The sequence below is a fragment of the Azolla caroliniana genome, unplaced genomic scaffold, assembly GCF_043228905.1.
Source record: "Azolla caroliniana isolate FFs.n. ecotype wild unplaced genomic scaffold, voAzoCaro1.0.p SCAF_12, whole genome shotgun sequence".
NCBI classification, from domain to species: Eukaryota; Viridiplantae; Streptophyta; class Polypodiopsida; order Salviniales; family Salviniaceae; genus Azolla; species Azolla caroliniana.
This window is the reverse complement of record NW_028230447.1, coordinates 1-14054: the sequence shown is the minus strand read 5'-3', so window position 1 is coordinate 14054 and position 14054 is coordinate 1. Positions and strand designations below refer to the sequence as shown.

General features: G+C 39.7%; 2 protein-coding genes across 3 annotated transcripts; both read right to left on the bottom strand.

Annotated features, from left to right (window-relative positions):
* Positions 1-1699: 1699 nt before the first annotated feature.
* On the bottom strand, positions 1700-5291 carry LOC147856660 (uncharacterized). 2 transcript variants are annotated; one of them, XM_087328891.1, is made up of 7 exons: positions 5090-5291; positions 4360-4532; positions 4183-4269; positions 3436-4107; positions 2959-3322; positions 2223-2304; positions 1700-2041 (listed from the first exon to the last, which is right to left on the bottom strand). In XM_087328891.1, exons 2-7 carry the CDS (start codon positions 4412-4414, stop codon positions 1832-1834), a joined length of 1470 nt encoding a protein of 489 aa, XP_087185017.1. In that variant the 5' UTR covers positions 4415-4532; positions 5090-5291; the 3' UTR covers positions 1700-1831. The 2 variants fall into 2 exon arrangements, with proteins under 2 accessions (XP_087185017.1, XP_087185018.1); XM_087328892.1 differs by having other exon boundaries at positions 4360-4540; positions 5123-5291.
* Positions 5292-11889: 6598 nt separating this feature from the next.
* LOC147856659 (chalcone synthase-like) lies at positions 11890-13941 on the bottom strand. The gene is made up of 2 exons (XM_087328267.1): positions 13551-13941; positions 11890-13270 (listed from the first exon to the last, which is right to left on the bottom strand). The coding sequence occupies exons 1-2, from the start codon at positions 13741-13743 to the stop codon at positions 12192-12194; spliced, it is 1272 nt and encodes a 423-aa protein (XP_087184393.1). The 5' UTR covers positions 13744-13941; the 3' UTR covers positions 11890-12191.
* Positions 13942-14054: the final 113 nt, after the last annotated feature.

Below are 14054 nucleotides of genomic sequence, written 5' to 3'. Positions count from 1 at the left end.
TCAACCCTCATTCATTCTCCACGATCCCTGCATTTAAATAGGGTACGAGAAAATAGAATGTGGATTTGAATGTTTACTTGTACAATGTCTCCCATCACAAAAAAGGAACCACTTTGTGGTTGAAACTTAGTGACAACGGTTGAACGACATTGAACAAGACTTGTTCCTATTTTATCAATTGCAAGAATCAATGTACTCCTTTAGATGTTGGCTTTTGTTCGGTGGGTGATCAAGCTTGCTTTTGCAATTAGGTGAACAAAATGGATCACACAAAAGTTGCGGTAGTACCATCTTCATGTTAAAACCCAAACAACAAGCATATAAAGTTCTCTTGTTAAACTATTTTTGTAAGTTCTTTACCACTCATCGGAATATTCTCAATCAGAAGCATGTGTGAGTTTATTGCAAAGACAACATAATTTGAAATGCCATATTTTAATCATTCATATTTTTGAAACATTGCCTCGTATATTATGGAAGGTGCCCTTCGAGGTACCCAGGCACATCTTCGAGGAATCCCATAATGAGTTGTGGTCATTCATAAAGAATTATGTTCAAACATGTGGGTGCGCATCATGAGGTTCTCAAGGCACCCCCATCAAAGCCCACTATAAAATAATACCCAATGTGTCTACGCCCTTGTAGTCACATTGGGTATCATCATTCGATGACCAACTTTAATGGATTCAACAAGTACCCTATAAAATGAGAAAAAAGTAGTGTTGCCATGCATGAAAATAATGTATGTTGACATCCTATTGAACAACCTACATGTAGACTATAGTATTAATGATCATCAACTACTAGAACCTAGAATAAAATTTCTCCACCTTAGAATTGAGAGATCATCTACATGGATAACATAACCATAGTTTGGGAAATTGTTAACCATAGGTTGGTCAACAATTGCCCGACAAATGTTTTTAAAAACAATTATTGTTTGATACAATGACAGACACGATGACAAGACACTCTCAAGTGTACATCATTAGTAAAGAAGGAAGGCATAGAAATTTTGTTGGTCTTTATCGAACCTAACCATTCATAAATCAATTTTGTAAGGATATTGTGTGTGAGCATGTGTACTTAAATAGTGAGTAGAGAGGTAATAAAACTCAAATATAATAACATCATATTCAAGAAAAAGGTGTCAAACTCTATCCATCCTCGTGACAAGAGAATGGATTGATGCACATCATTATTGAAAATAACATGAGATGAATTGAGTTACATGAGTGCTTGATATGATGTTACAAAAGAATATATGCCAACACTAGTCAATCCCATTGTTCTAGTATAAGGCATGCATATAATAAAGAACCATGAAGCATATCATATACTAGCACACACTATGAATTGTGCCATCACACACGCTACTTAATGTTTTGCTTTCTTGGTCAAAGCTTTCATGTCACTACATAGATTTTAGTGTTTTAATTATAGTTCCTTGTCAAATCCATTGGATTTGAAAAGATTAACAAAAGCATATTTCAGACTTGTTCTTCATTCAGGTAGATGCATTGTTTTGGATGTTACTACTTTCTTATCCTTAACTCAAGGTTCATGAATCATAAACACCCATTTTTGGATAACATGTAGAGTGTTCATCGTACTTTATCAAGGTTCAAATTGGTGTAACTACTTGATCCCTTAGTATAAAAGTCATGTACATTTTATGTCTAGCCATTTGCACACAATCCAAAGGAACAAAAATTCTTGGATTCATCCCATCTAACACATAAAGAAGGATTTGATAATACAAGGAACCAATGAGTATGGAAGAATCCATGTCCAATTCCGTTCTATGAAAAAACATGGGCTCCTCGAGTTTTTAATGACAGAAAGCAAAGCCGAAGAATGAAAACGAAGATGGCAGCCGACCAGTGTGCCGTATTTGCTCGGCAAGATGGGCAGTCTTCGAAGCATGTTGGCATCTTCTGGCTTCAGCCGCAGCCCGACGCTCTTCGGCCTTCTGTCGGGCACTTGCAACTTTCTTCATTAGCTTCTCATGAGCATGTGATCTTAACTTATCAGCCTTCACCTGTGCATTCAAAGCTAAAGAAAGTTAAGACCTTCCCATTTTTAATGGTAACATTGACACTCTAATACCCCTATAAAGTTCCCTTTGCACATTAAATGACGCTTCATTTCAAAGGTTAACGTTTTGCACATTACATGAAGTTTCATTTCGAAGGTTAATGTCAGGTAACGGCCATGCATACCTCGGCTCGCCATATTTCAGCTTCAGCTTTCGCCTTTTCACGGTTCTCCCTAGCTAGAATCTTTGCTTCTTCGCGTTTGAATCTGACAATATGATAGAAAATTATTGCAAATGAGATGGACTTTCCACAACCATTAGTATTTCATGCATCAATAAATCACCACAAACATCCAATCATCCTAACTAAAGACTTTCATGACCATTTACAAAAGCTTGAGATTGGCCAATCACTTCAACGATAATCACATGTATTTTTTATGAACCATGAACCTTAGGTTTATTTCCATACCATAGCTATACAGAAAGTGTACTCCTTTATATACCTCAAAACCCTGGGTCTATGTCCTTGCCTATTATGATATACATCTAGATTATCCCCATTGTCTACATATCGCCAAACACTAGGTCTATGTCCAAACTCCATGAAACCCTAGGGCTATCTCTAGATCATAGCTAACCAGACTACACCCATGCCCATATAAACAAAGAAACCATAGCTCTATGTCCGAACCACAGCTATCAAAACAATTCCAGCCACACGGCAAAGAACCAATAGATCAATCTCTCTGGCCTTATTAACTACATGTGTATAAATATATATATATATATATATATATATGCAGCATCCTTGTAACATGGATTATGCCAGTCCAGTTGAGGAGTTATGACTTCGATATAACACTAGGGAGCATTTCGTACAAAACGTTAGAACATCACTTTCACACAAAACAAAGCACCTGGCCATGTATTTGGATTGTTCTGCATTCGCCCATGCAGCAGCTCTCAATTCCAACACGTTCGTTCGTCCATCTTGCATTCCAACATTCTTCAATGATGTGGATGCATCAACATTCACTTCTTCTGTGCGTCTCCAAGGGAGTATGCTCATTTTGATCCGACGAGCATTGTTACGAGTTTCTCCTTTTAGAGGTACCCGAGAGCAGCTGTGTCTTGGTGAAGGTGGGCATGAGGAAACTGGACTTTGCAAAGTCGGGGTTGTGGCTCGAATAGGTGTACCAGTCCGGGATGGTTCTTGGCTCGCTATAGGTGTCATTTCTGTTCCTGTGTCCCTCATTGAGACTGAGTGCACCGAAGACACGGCTGGAGCATTAAAAAGTTAAAGATAATGTGTTTCAAATTAGTACAAACATGCTAATGTGCCCAACAAGGAACAACACTAAAACCCCATCATGAACATTACAATCTACACTTACGGGAAATAAATGAATCTGATATAGGCTTCCGGGTCCTCGATGTCGACACCGCAAACATCTCGCCACAATTTCTTCCATATTTTATGTTAGCTTCTTTCACATCATTAGCAGATACATTGGTGGCCGAGTATCGGTCCAACAATCGTTCTTCTGGTAAGGGAGAAGGAACAGATGTGAACTCAAACTTGCTTGCATTGTTATGATCATTATTAGCCTTGGGAGACAAGCTTGTCATTTTCTTTGTCCATGCTCCGCCACTTGTTCCTGAGCTTTTCCATGGATGTGGCGATGCATCTTTTTCCCAATCATGGGTTCGGTGCCCACATTGTTTTCCTGGTAATAAGTCTTTTTGGCATGAAGAATAATACATCCCTCCATTATTGTAGTCTCGGCTTTGCGTTTCAGATGCTTTCGCATCGAGGACCCCTCCAGAAGACTGACTGATGAGCCATCTCTGAGCCTCATTCCATTTAGAATGTGGTATTCCGGCTTTTGGATGACCAGATGTGTACAACGGTTTCGTGCCTTGATCAACCGGGCAAGAAGCTCGGTCTTCATGACCATTGGAATAACAATCTACAGAGGCAGTATCATCGGATTGTATGTAGTCACTTAAAGTTGTCAAGTGTGGCCTTGGGCAATTCCGAAACCTGGCAATATCTTCGACTTTGGCTGGCATAACATACTTTTAGTAAAGAATGTGTGAGTATATGTATGTGTGCATATTAGTGGTATGTATGAGCTCACCAGTTGGAGAAACCATTGATCCTGGCGATGATACTCTGAGTGGACATGGTCTCATCATCGGCCCAGTTATTTCGACGGGCCATGGTCCTGCAACATAGTAGTGCATACAATCTCATCAGGGCCATCATTTCCATTATGATTGAATTATGGTACATCAATCAAGCCACAAATACCCACCTGCATTGGGATGTTGAATCATGGACCTCGGAGTCACGGCCATCATCATTGTCATTGTTGTCGATTAAAAATGCCCTCTCAGCTATTTATTAAGGAAATGGAAACCTAGCAATGCACATTTTAGAAGTACCTCCACTCTACCCCTTCACTTCTTCCATGGCATGGATAAACTGCTATAAACCTAACATTGTGTTAGGAGTGGGGAAATACAAGATATACATAAACAATACAGGTTAGTTATTCAAATACACAGCTAAATACATCCATGCATATAATATGTATGGTAATTCATATCCATATAGATAAGCATACACATAGAGACAGATAATATATGCATGTATGTATGTATGTTAATTCATATATACATTCATCATTCCATACAGATAGGCATACATACACATAGAGACAGACAGACAGATAATATATGTATGTATGTATGTATGTTAATTCATATATACATTCATCATTCCATACAGATAGGCATACACATAGAGACAGACAGACAGATAATATATGTATGTATGTATGTTAATTCATATATACATTCATCATTCCATACACGCACATATGTTAATCCAAAAACATACATTCACAATATGCGCATTCATACCCATGCATATATGTCAAGTAATATGCATGCATGCATGTGAATATTACTCTGCATGCATGGATGCATACAGGACAGACATAAGTAAGTACATACATACATGTATGTGCACAAAGGACATACTTTGCAATTAGGTCTCTCTCTACAAGCCATGACATGAGCTCTCAAGCTTAACTCCCTTCTGCAATATAGCTTCTGCTTCTTCTGGTTTCTTTGTATGAAGTGTTGAAGACAGACATAGAATCCCTTTCACTCTTATGGTTATTTCCACAGAGAGGAGGAGGTGGAAGGAAGACGATGGGGAAAGAATATATGGGGGGAGGGGTGGGTGGTCAGAGCTGTCCTTCTCTCCCCTGCTGCTTCTACTACTTTCTCTCTCAAGTAAACATGAAAACTTATGTCTTTTCCTGATTGTGAGAGATAGAGAGACAGAGACAGAGACAGAGACAGAGAGAGAGAGAGAGAGAGAGAGAGAGAGAGAGAGTGTGTGTGTGTGTGTGTGTGTGTGTGTGTGTGTGTACAACACCTTTTTCCTCCTTTTAGAAAACCCAGAGGATTGCATCTGATTCTCTCTCTCATTCACACACACACACACACATTCACTCCACCTCTCTCAGTCTCTGTATCTGTCTCTCTCTCTCTAGATTCTCTCTCATTCACACACACACATACACTCCACCTCTCTCAGTCTCTGTATCTGTCTCTCTCTCTCTCTCTAGATTCTCTCTCATTCACACACACACACTGTCTCTCTGTCTCTCTCTAGATTCTCTCTCTAGATTCTCTCTCATTCACACACACACACACACTGTCTCTCTGTCTCTGAGATATGTCGGAAGATCATCATGAAAGGAACACCTCCTCCATACATACATACATACATACATACATATCATACTGTATACATATATATGTAGAAACACACACACACATACATGCATGCATACATGTATGCATGCATACCATAGTACGTAAAATTCGTGTTCATTCGTGTATGTAAAAATGCTAACTAAATAAAGGAGATGGACACATAGTACGTAAAATTAACATTCGTTTTCCTACGTTGGAAAACGAACGCGAATGTTATTCAAACATTCTTATGCTTTTTCCCCCTTTTTTTGTTTTTTTTCTCATAATAAATAAATAGTTGGTATTCACCATTCTTCGAGGGTGTTTACCATACTCGAATGGTTGAGACCATAGTATGAACCATACGTGCATTCGCATTCTTTTGGATTTACTATTTATTATGAGGTAAATAAGCCTTAAAAAATGGAAAAAAACGGGAAAAAACAAGAATGTTTGAATAACATTGGCATTCGTTTCCAACGTAGGAAAACGAATCCTATGCTAGACGAACACAAATTTTACGTACTATGGTTGAGAGTCGTGACATTTGCGAATGCGAATGCACGTATGGTTCATACTATGCATGCATACATTTAAACATATATACTACTACTACGAGTATTTTTGTTGGGCGTGCGGAGACACCCATGTCCAAGGTCTATAGCTCCCTTTGTGTGCCCAACCTCTTGAGTCTCAACATCATTCGACTAAAGCGCCGAGGCTCTAGGTTTGTCGTGCCCACTCTCTCTTGAGCCTTTATGTTGGTCGGATAGCCACAAGGGCTGGTTCTTTTTTTTGTCTTCCTTTTTGTTTTTCTTTTTTTAGCTTAACACATAACGCTTTTCGATCAACCCTTGTTTACCTCTGCCATAATTGTTGTACCTCCCCATTCTCGTCTTCTTCCAATTTTCTATTTTGTTTTTGTTTTTTTCTTGCCTTGGGGTTGGTCCACTTCAATTAGCTAGCATTGCTCAGTGTCACAATAAGCGTTGCTCCCTTCTCCGATTAGCATTAACAATGATATTGGTGTTCATTTTAATCTCTCTCTTTATCGGTGCCTAATAAATTTGTTTGAAAACCAGGGGTATATATATTTTGTACCCTGTATTAAATAAAGTTAACCACAAGTTCTCTTATACATTAAGACAACAAAGGGGTATTTTTGTCATTTGTCAATAAGTTAGTGGTATTCCGCCCCCCCCCCCCCTTTTATTTCCAAATGTTTTGTTAAAGAAAAAGCTTTTGTTCGAGTCTCGACCACAATGGGGAGATTTATTTTTGTTTATGAAAGTGAAAGAAATATAGTGATGCTGGGAAGCATAAACCCTTTTATGTATGTATCAGTATAGCTTTCATTCGTAACGTAATAACTCAAAATGGTAAAAAACATATACATATATGGAAAATCTCCAAAATGTCAATGTGTGCTCTTTTTGAAGCATTCCATGTATGCATTTATCATAAAGACATTCGCTTAATGCCACCTTGGAATAGAAGGGTGAAGATGTGTGCATGTCCCTAGGATAGGTTTGTGTTATGTGGAGATTGTTCATATCATGGCATTGATCATGAATATGGGCCATGAAAAATGCACAAATCATCAACCTTGGCCAAAAAATTTGGCTCCACAAAATCTGAAATCTCTAAAAGGTAGTGTTTAAGTGATTTTTTCAATAACAAAGGAATAATTACGGCCAACCTTTCTTCTTTCTTAATTACTTTCATTCCAACCCAGATTATTTTTATCTCTAAATAACTAGACACATATACGCTACTCTCTAGATCACATAACGTGTTATGCACACATAACGTAAGTGAGGGTAGGTCACTAATATTTACGTAAGTGAAGGGTATGTTCACTAGTATTAGAAAAGAACTACGTAATATGATTGGATAGAAGGAATTATTAGTGCATGCACTATCATGATCTTGACAACCAATGAATGGGTAGTCTTTTTGAAAGGCACATCTATTCAAGGGGCCGAAAGGCACATTTATTCGATGGGCCTAGGAAGAGGTATAAATATGAAGCCTACCTACCCTCATCAAACATGTTACATCGGAAGGCTATCGTCTTAAGACACTAGTGGTGAAGGCTAAACTTTCATCATTATGATTGTGTTATCACTTCCAAAGTATTAGTCATCCTAAGATCCGTCATATGGGACGTTGATGGTAGGTTGGCTATGTCTTGATCATAGCTTGGGGGCGGTCGAGTGGAATGGGTTCTTCTATCCAATCTATTTACCTTTATTTTGCTTTAATTTCTTCTATTGTTTAGTAATATACACTTAACATAATGCTAGTAACTATGATCTCATAAAATGTAGCTACTATAGAATTATAACACGCCAATTGCATCTACTCTTACACCAATGCGAACTTTCTTTAATTTCGTACTTTAGTTAAAACTTTAAAATAATGTTTGCATATACAAGTTTGGTTGGTTCCGTGTTTCCTTAAGGTTGTGATATTTACATATAGATGATTTCCAATCTTTGTATGCACATATTGAAAATTTGTAGGTTCTAAGTGTATTCTTGATATATCAGGGTGACAACTTCATTGTCCCAACACTTGATGCATTTGTTTATGTAGGGCACAACCCGCAAAATGTCAAGATCACTTTATACGATTCAATGCGCTTGACACCCTGATATTTACATAATGTTTGCATATACAAGTTTGGTTGGTTCTGTGTTTCTTTAAGGTTGTGATATTTACATATAGATGATTTCCAATCTTTGTATGCACATATTGAATTTTTGTAGGTTCTAAGTGTATTCTTGATATATCAGGGTGACAACTTCCTTGTCCCAACACTTGATGCATTTGTTTATGTAGGGCACAACCCACAAAATGTCAGGATCACTTTATACGACTCAGTGCGCTTGACACCCTGATATTTACATAATGTCTGCATATACAAGTTTGGTTGGTTTCGTGTTTCCTTAAGGTTGTGATATTTACATATAGATGATTTCCAATCTTTGTATGCACATATTGAAAATTTGTAGGTTCTAAGTGTAGTCTTGATATATTGTGGTGACAAATTCCATGTCCCAACACTTTATGCATTTCTTTATGTAGGGCACAACCCACAAAATATCAGGATCACTTTATATGACTCAATGCGCTTGTTCAAGATAGTACAAGTTACAACATCATGAACTTTGATATCAAGTACACGATAAATATTTGAAGTTGTAGTTGAGCATTTGGTGTCGTGCAACAATTAGTGAGGCAATATTGTGCATATCTATCTACATGCTCACACCAATGCATTAGGTGACACTTGATTGCTTCAAGCATTATTGAAGTCGGGGCTTGTTGGACAACATATCTATATGTGTGTATGAGTAGTCGAAAAAATCTACGCATTCATTGGTAGTATCATACAAAATGCGTATATTGGTGTTTTGGAGAATATGAAATATGGATGATATACATAGTGAGGAGAGGCAAGTATCATTATCCACTAAAATATATGTTATGCATGCATGGGACACGTTTGTATGTTGCACGTTGCACATTGTTTTATGGATACATATATATAACATATACGAAGACTTTAGGTTAGTGTACATGTGTCTAGGAGTAATAGATCCTCTTCTTGTGAAAACTCTCCCATGAGATTTCTCTCTTAGCACACATGGTAAACATCTCGATGTAGGGTGGATGTTTGGCAAGTGGTAAAATTTGTAATGGCATTCAACGTTCTCCACATATGTGCATGTAGTTTGATTGGAAAGTGGCCATGTGATGATTCTATTGATCTTGTATTTAGGATTATTAATGATACATGGAATACGACTACCAATATTCACCTCGAAGGTTGCAACACCTTTCAAGTGGCTATCTCAATAAAGTTACTTTTAGAAGAACTATGCAAATGAAATATTACCTTCCAACTTGCCCATTCAATATAGGAAGGTAGACACAATATATAGCCTTTAAACGTAACAATACATACAATTATTTTTTAAGGTTAGCAAGTGTGGTTTTGTCTTCGTAATTTATAAATAAGTAAAAATAGTTGTAGCAACTATAGAACGCCAAAACAAAGCACATGTGAATGATTCATTGTTATTGCAACTTTTTGTGTATTATAATTTTGGATGTGCCTAGTGTTTAAGATTTCGAGGTTCTTGTGAATTTATTTGCGAGTCTTTAGTTACGCAATTGGGAGTTTTGTATAACACACAAGCTTAATATCAAATGTCTAAGTTAATTTATGTTAACTATGTGAGAAACTTTAGTGTAGTGTGAGTTTTTTTAATTGTCAAAATTTGAGCATGTTGCATATACTTGTTCCTTTGGTGAAATTGCGAACTCTTGATTCTCAATAGTAAAAGAGCCTTGGGGTTAAAAAGATTTCCCCTTCTTTCCAACAACCCCCGAAAAGGCCAAGTTAGCTTTACCCATGAGATGTTAATATGTGTCTTCCAAACTTGGTTCAAAGCTCTTGGCCAACAAGCCAAAGACATACAAAAGAGAACCCTCCTGTACAAAATTGATATTGCAATGAAGACCCCCTTCAACAAGTAAAATGCACCTAAACCCCCTTGAGATATGCAATGGTCAATAGTATGTATCATAGAAAGTGACGATAATGTTTTCTCCTCCTTTCTTGAGGTTGCTCTCTGTTTTTAATTGTATCAACATGCCCCCCTTATTGATGCCATTCTTAGAAGGGGACATTCATTTCTCTAATCCAACAATTTGCCTCCATTTGTGTAGAGTTGTAACTTATAGCTTCAGATTTCAAAATCAAGGCATATGTATTGTTTTAGTTTTTATGGTCTCGATAGAATCTATGATGAAGCGTAATCATGAATCCCAACGTAGATGCAACTTGTTGATAAGAAATGGCACACTAACTTTAAATGGGGGAGAAGCTATGAATCCTAATGGAGCGTTATTATTCAAAACAAATTCATGGATCAATGATGATTTTTTAGTTCGATAGTTATAAAAGCACATGCTTTATCATGCACATGAAGATATATCAGAATCCTTCTTTTGTATGGCATATGCCAAATAAAAAGTTGCTTGAGATTACTTCTACACTTTCCGAGAGACTTGAGGTAGGTTTTACAGCTCTCCAAGATGATTGTATTCAACATGAAGTTTGAGATCTCTCATTTACTTTCTCCCACAGGGTTTAGAATCGAGATGATTATATTTTCCTCAAGGCATAATTTTGTATGAGTTGGGCCAAGATTATTTTTTCTATGGAACCAAAACTCATCTCAATCCCAAGAATAACATGTAATACTTGCAACACATCGATAATATAGTTCCACGATGTTTTGATATTCGCACATCATAACATGACTCCGCCCTAAGGAGCCCAAAAACAAAAAGACAACTGCTATCTCTTTACTGTATAAGCCCACTTATTGCGGATACTGCAAGAAACCCTTTGCCTTGGTGTAAAAATAGGTGGAACTTTCAAGTTTCATGGTGGTACTAAAAGGCTACAATCCATAAAACCTTTGGACAAAAATCATATGGTGAATTAATTCACCTTACACACACACACACACACACACACATATATTTGTTCTAGACCTTAAGTTTCATGCATAACAACAACCAAAAGGACAACCAGAATCTTTGAGGTAAAAAAGTGATCTCATTCACTTGTACACCAATGCTATTTTGGGATTCATTACATGAAGGACCAAATTCTAGTAAATATGTGTAAAAACTTGTAGTAAGTTCCTATAAATATGTCTTTTTTTGGTTGTCCTCTAATCACTTGATGCATGGAGAGGAACTTTTGATAAATGAGTGAGAAATGTCTCTCCACAAACGAAGGTTACGCAAGGCATATGTGTAAAGATACGATATATTTGGAAGACTTGAGGTCACTTTAGTTGGTCGATAAGAAAATCAAACGTCAAATGAGACAAATTGTTAATGCATGAAGCACAATGTCTATAAATGATGGTTGGGGGTGAGAGTGCACAGTGTGGACCGGACAATAATGGAACACAAGAGACAAAATGCTCACATGCAAGAAGTGCTTTGCAAGGAACAAGAAATGGAGGCACCATGACAAGTATGTATAACAAAGGAAGAGAATTTCTATTAACATATTGAATAGGTTTTGGAGCATGGTCATGCATTATTATACTACTTAAAAGGAGCATATTAAGAGAGAAGATGAGGAGAATTCAAGCTCCAAAGTGTTACTTGCTTGCATTTTTTACCTATAGTAGTAGTACTAAGTAAGTACTACTTAGATCACTTAAAAGAACATTGCATTTAAGCATCCCTTGGAACATTGATTGTGTGGTAGGCGTAAATGAAGATGGATTAAGGAGGGGTCGGTAGAGATCGAATTATATTGGGTTCGGCCCTCCCGGTTTCAGACGGAGGTGGATATGGGTGCTTCCGTCACAGCCGGTACCGTAGAGTTGTCCTCATGGACTAGGGGGACACTTCGGAGGAGCACAGTTTCGCAAGTGAGGCCGGGCCCGAAGCCAAGTAGAAGGCCCCATTCGTGGCCTTGCCCGGTGGTTGCGAGCTTCTGCTCGACCGAAGACTTGCGCATGTGGTCCATGATGAAGAGCACGCACGCGCTCGACATGTTGCCGAACTCCGACAAGATGTGGCGGCTCGGGGCCATCTTCTCGGGCTTGAGGTTGAGCTTTTGTTCTACTTGGTCCAAGATGGCGGGGCCACCGGGGTGGGCGATCCAGAACACGTCATTGAGGCTCGGGGCTGGCTCCTCGGAGTCATTGGTATTGGCGAAGACAGTGTCGAATGCGTCTTTGAGAACTCCTCCGATGTTCTTGGAGATGATCCCGGGCACGTCTTTCATTAGGTGGAATGTGAGGCCAACTTCCCGGAGGTGTCCGTCTATGGCCCCGTCCGAGTCGGGCAAAATGTTGGACGCAACATAGTGGACCTCGAACCACGGGCGCTCGATCACGGGGATCGGGTCGGCCCCGACAATGACTGCCCCGGCCCCATCCCCGAACAATGCCTGGCCCACGAGGCTGTCGAGGTGGGTCTCACTAGGCCCCCGGAATGTGACCGCGGTCAGCTCGCTACACACGACCAACACGCGGGCACCCTTGTTGTTCTCGGCGAGATCCTTGGCTATCCGCATGACCGTCCCGCCCGCGAAGCAACCTTGTTGGTACATCATGAGGCGCTTCACTGTGGGCCGTAGGCCTAGGAGCTTGGTCAAGGCCCAATCGGCCCCCGGCATGTCCACACCACTTGTTGTGCAAAAGACCAAGTGGGTTATCTTGGATTTGGGCTGCCCCCATTCCTTGATCGCCTTGGTGGCCGCCTCTTTCGCGAGCTTCGGCACCTCCACCACCACCATGTCTTGGCGCACGTCGAGCGACTTCTCCCAGTACGCGCACATGCTCGGGTTCGCCTTCAATATCTCCTCATTCAAGTGCATGTACCTCTTCCGGATCCCCGACTTGTCACCTATAACCAAATAAAACTATCGATCAGTGTCCGGCCATGCCCATCATCACGATCGTGAAAAGAATCAAATCGGGATTTTAACAACATTGGGCGGGATCGGATCCATGGAGATTTAGTGCTTGAATTTGTTGTGTTTTTCTTGGGGGGGTTTAGAGATGACAATTATTGAGTACATACATATTCAAATGCTTGTGTGTGACCTAAGCTTGATCTTCTTCTATAAATTTGTGTGTGTGTGTGTGTTAAAAGATAAGAGAATAGAAGAGGTGGTGGTGCTTACACATGCGCTGGAATTTCTCCTTGAGCTCGGACATGTGGTTGCTATTGGTGATGTTGAAGTAGAACTCGGGGTAGTCGCTCTGATAGAACACATTGGGGGGGTTGGCGGTGCCAATGGCGAGGACGGTGGCGGGGCCATCGGCACGCTCCATCTTTCGGGGTACGGCCTTGAAGCTACCATTGGAATGGGCCATTATCGAAGACGGACGGATACACACACTCGTGCACACACACACACACACACGACAAAGAGAGAGGTAGAGAGAGGCCGGGGGCGAAGCTCGAACGAACTCGGGTGGCTCGAGGCTTAGGGAAGGTCGAGGGCCGAGGACGCACGGGGGCTTCTAGGGCCTCTCTAGTGAAGGAGAGAAGAGAAGAGAAGGAAGGGCTAGTAGGGGGGGTGTTGGAGATGAAGATGGAGGAGTGTGTGATTATATATATGTATGTGTATGTGTTGAGGAGGAGGTGGTGGTCATGGTGAGGCAATAGCTCCTTTATTTTTGGG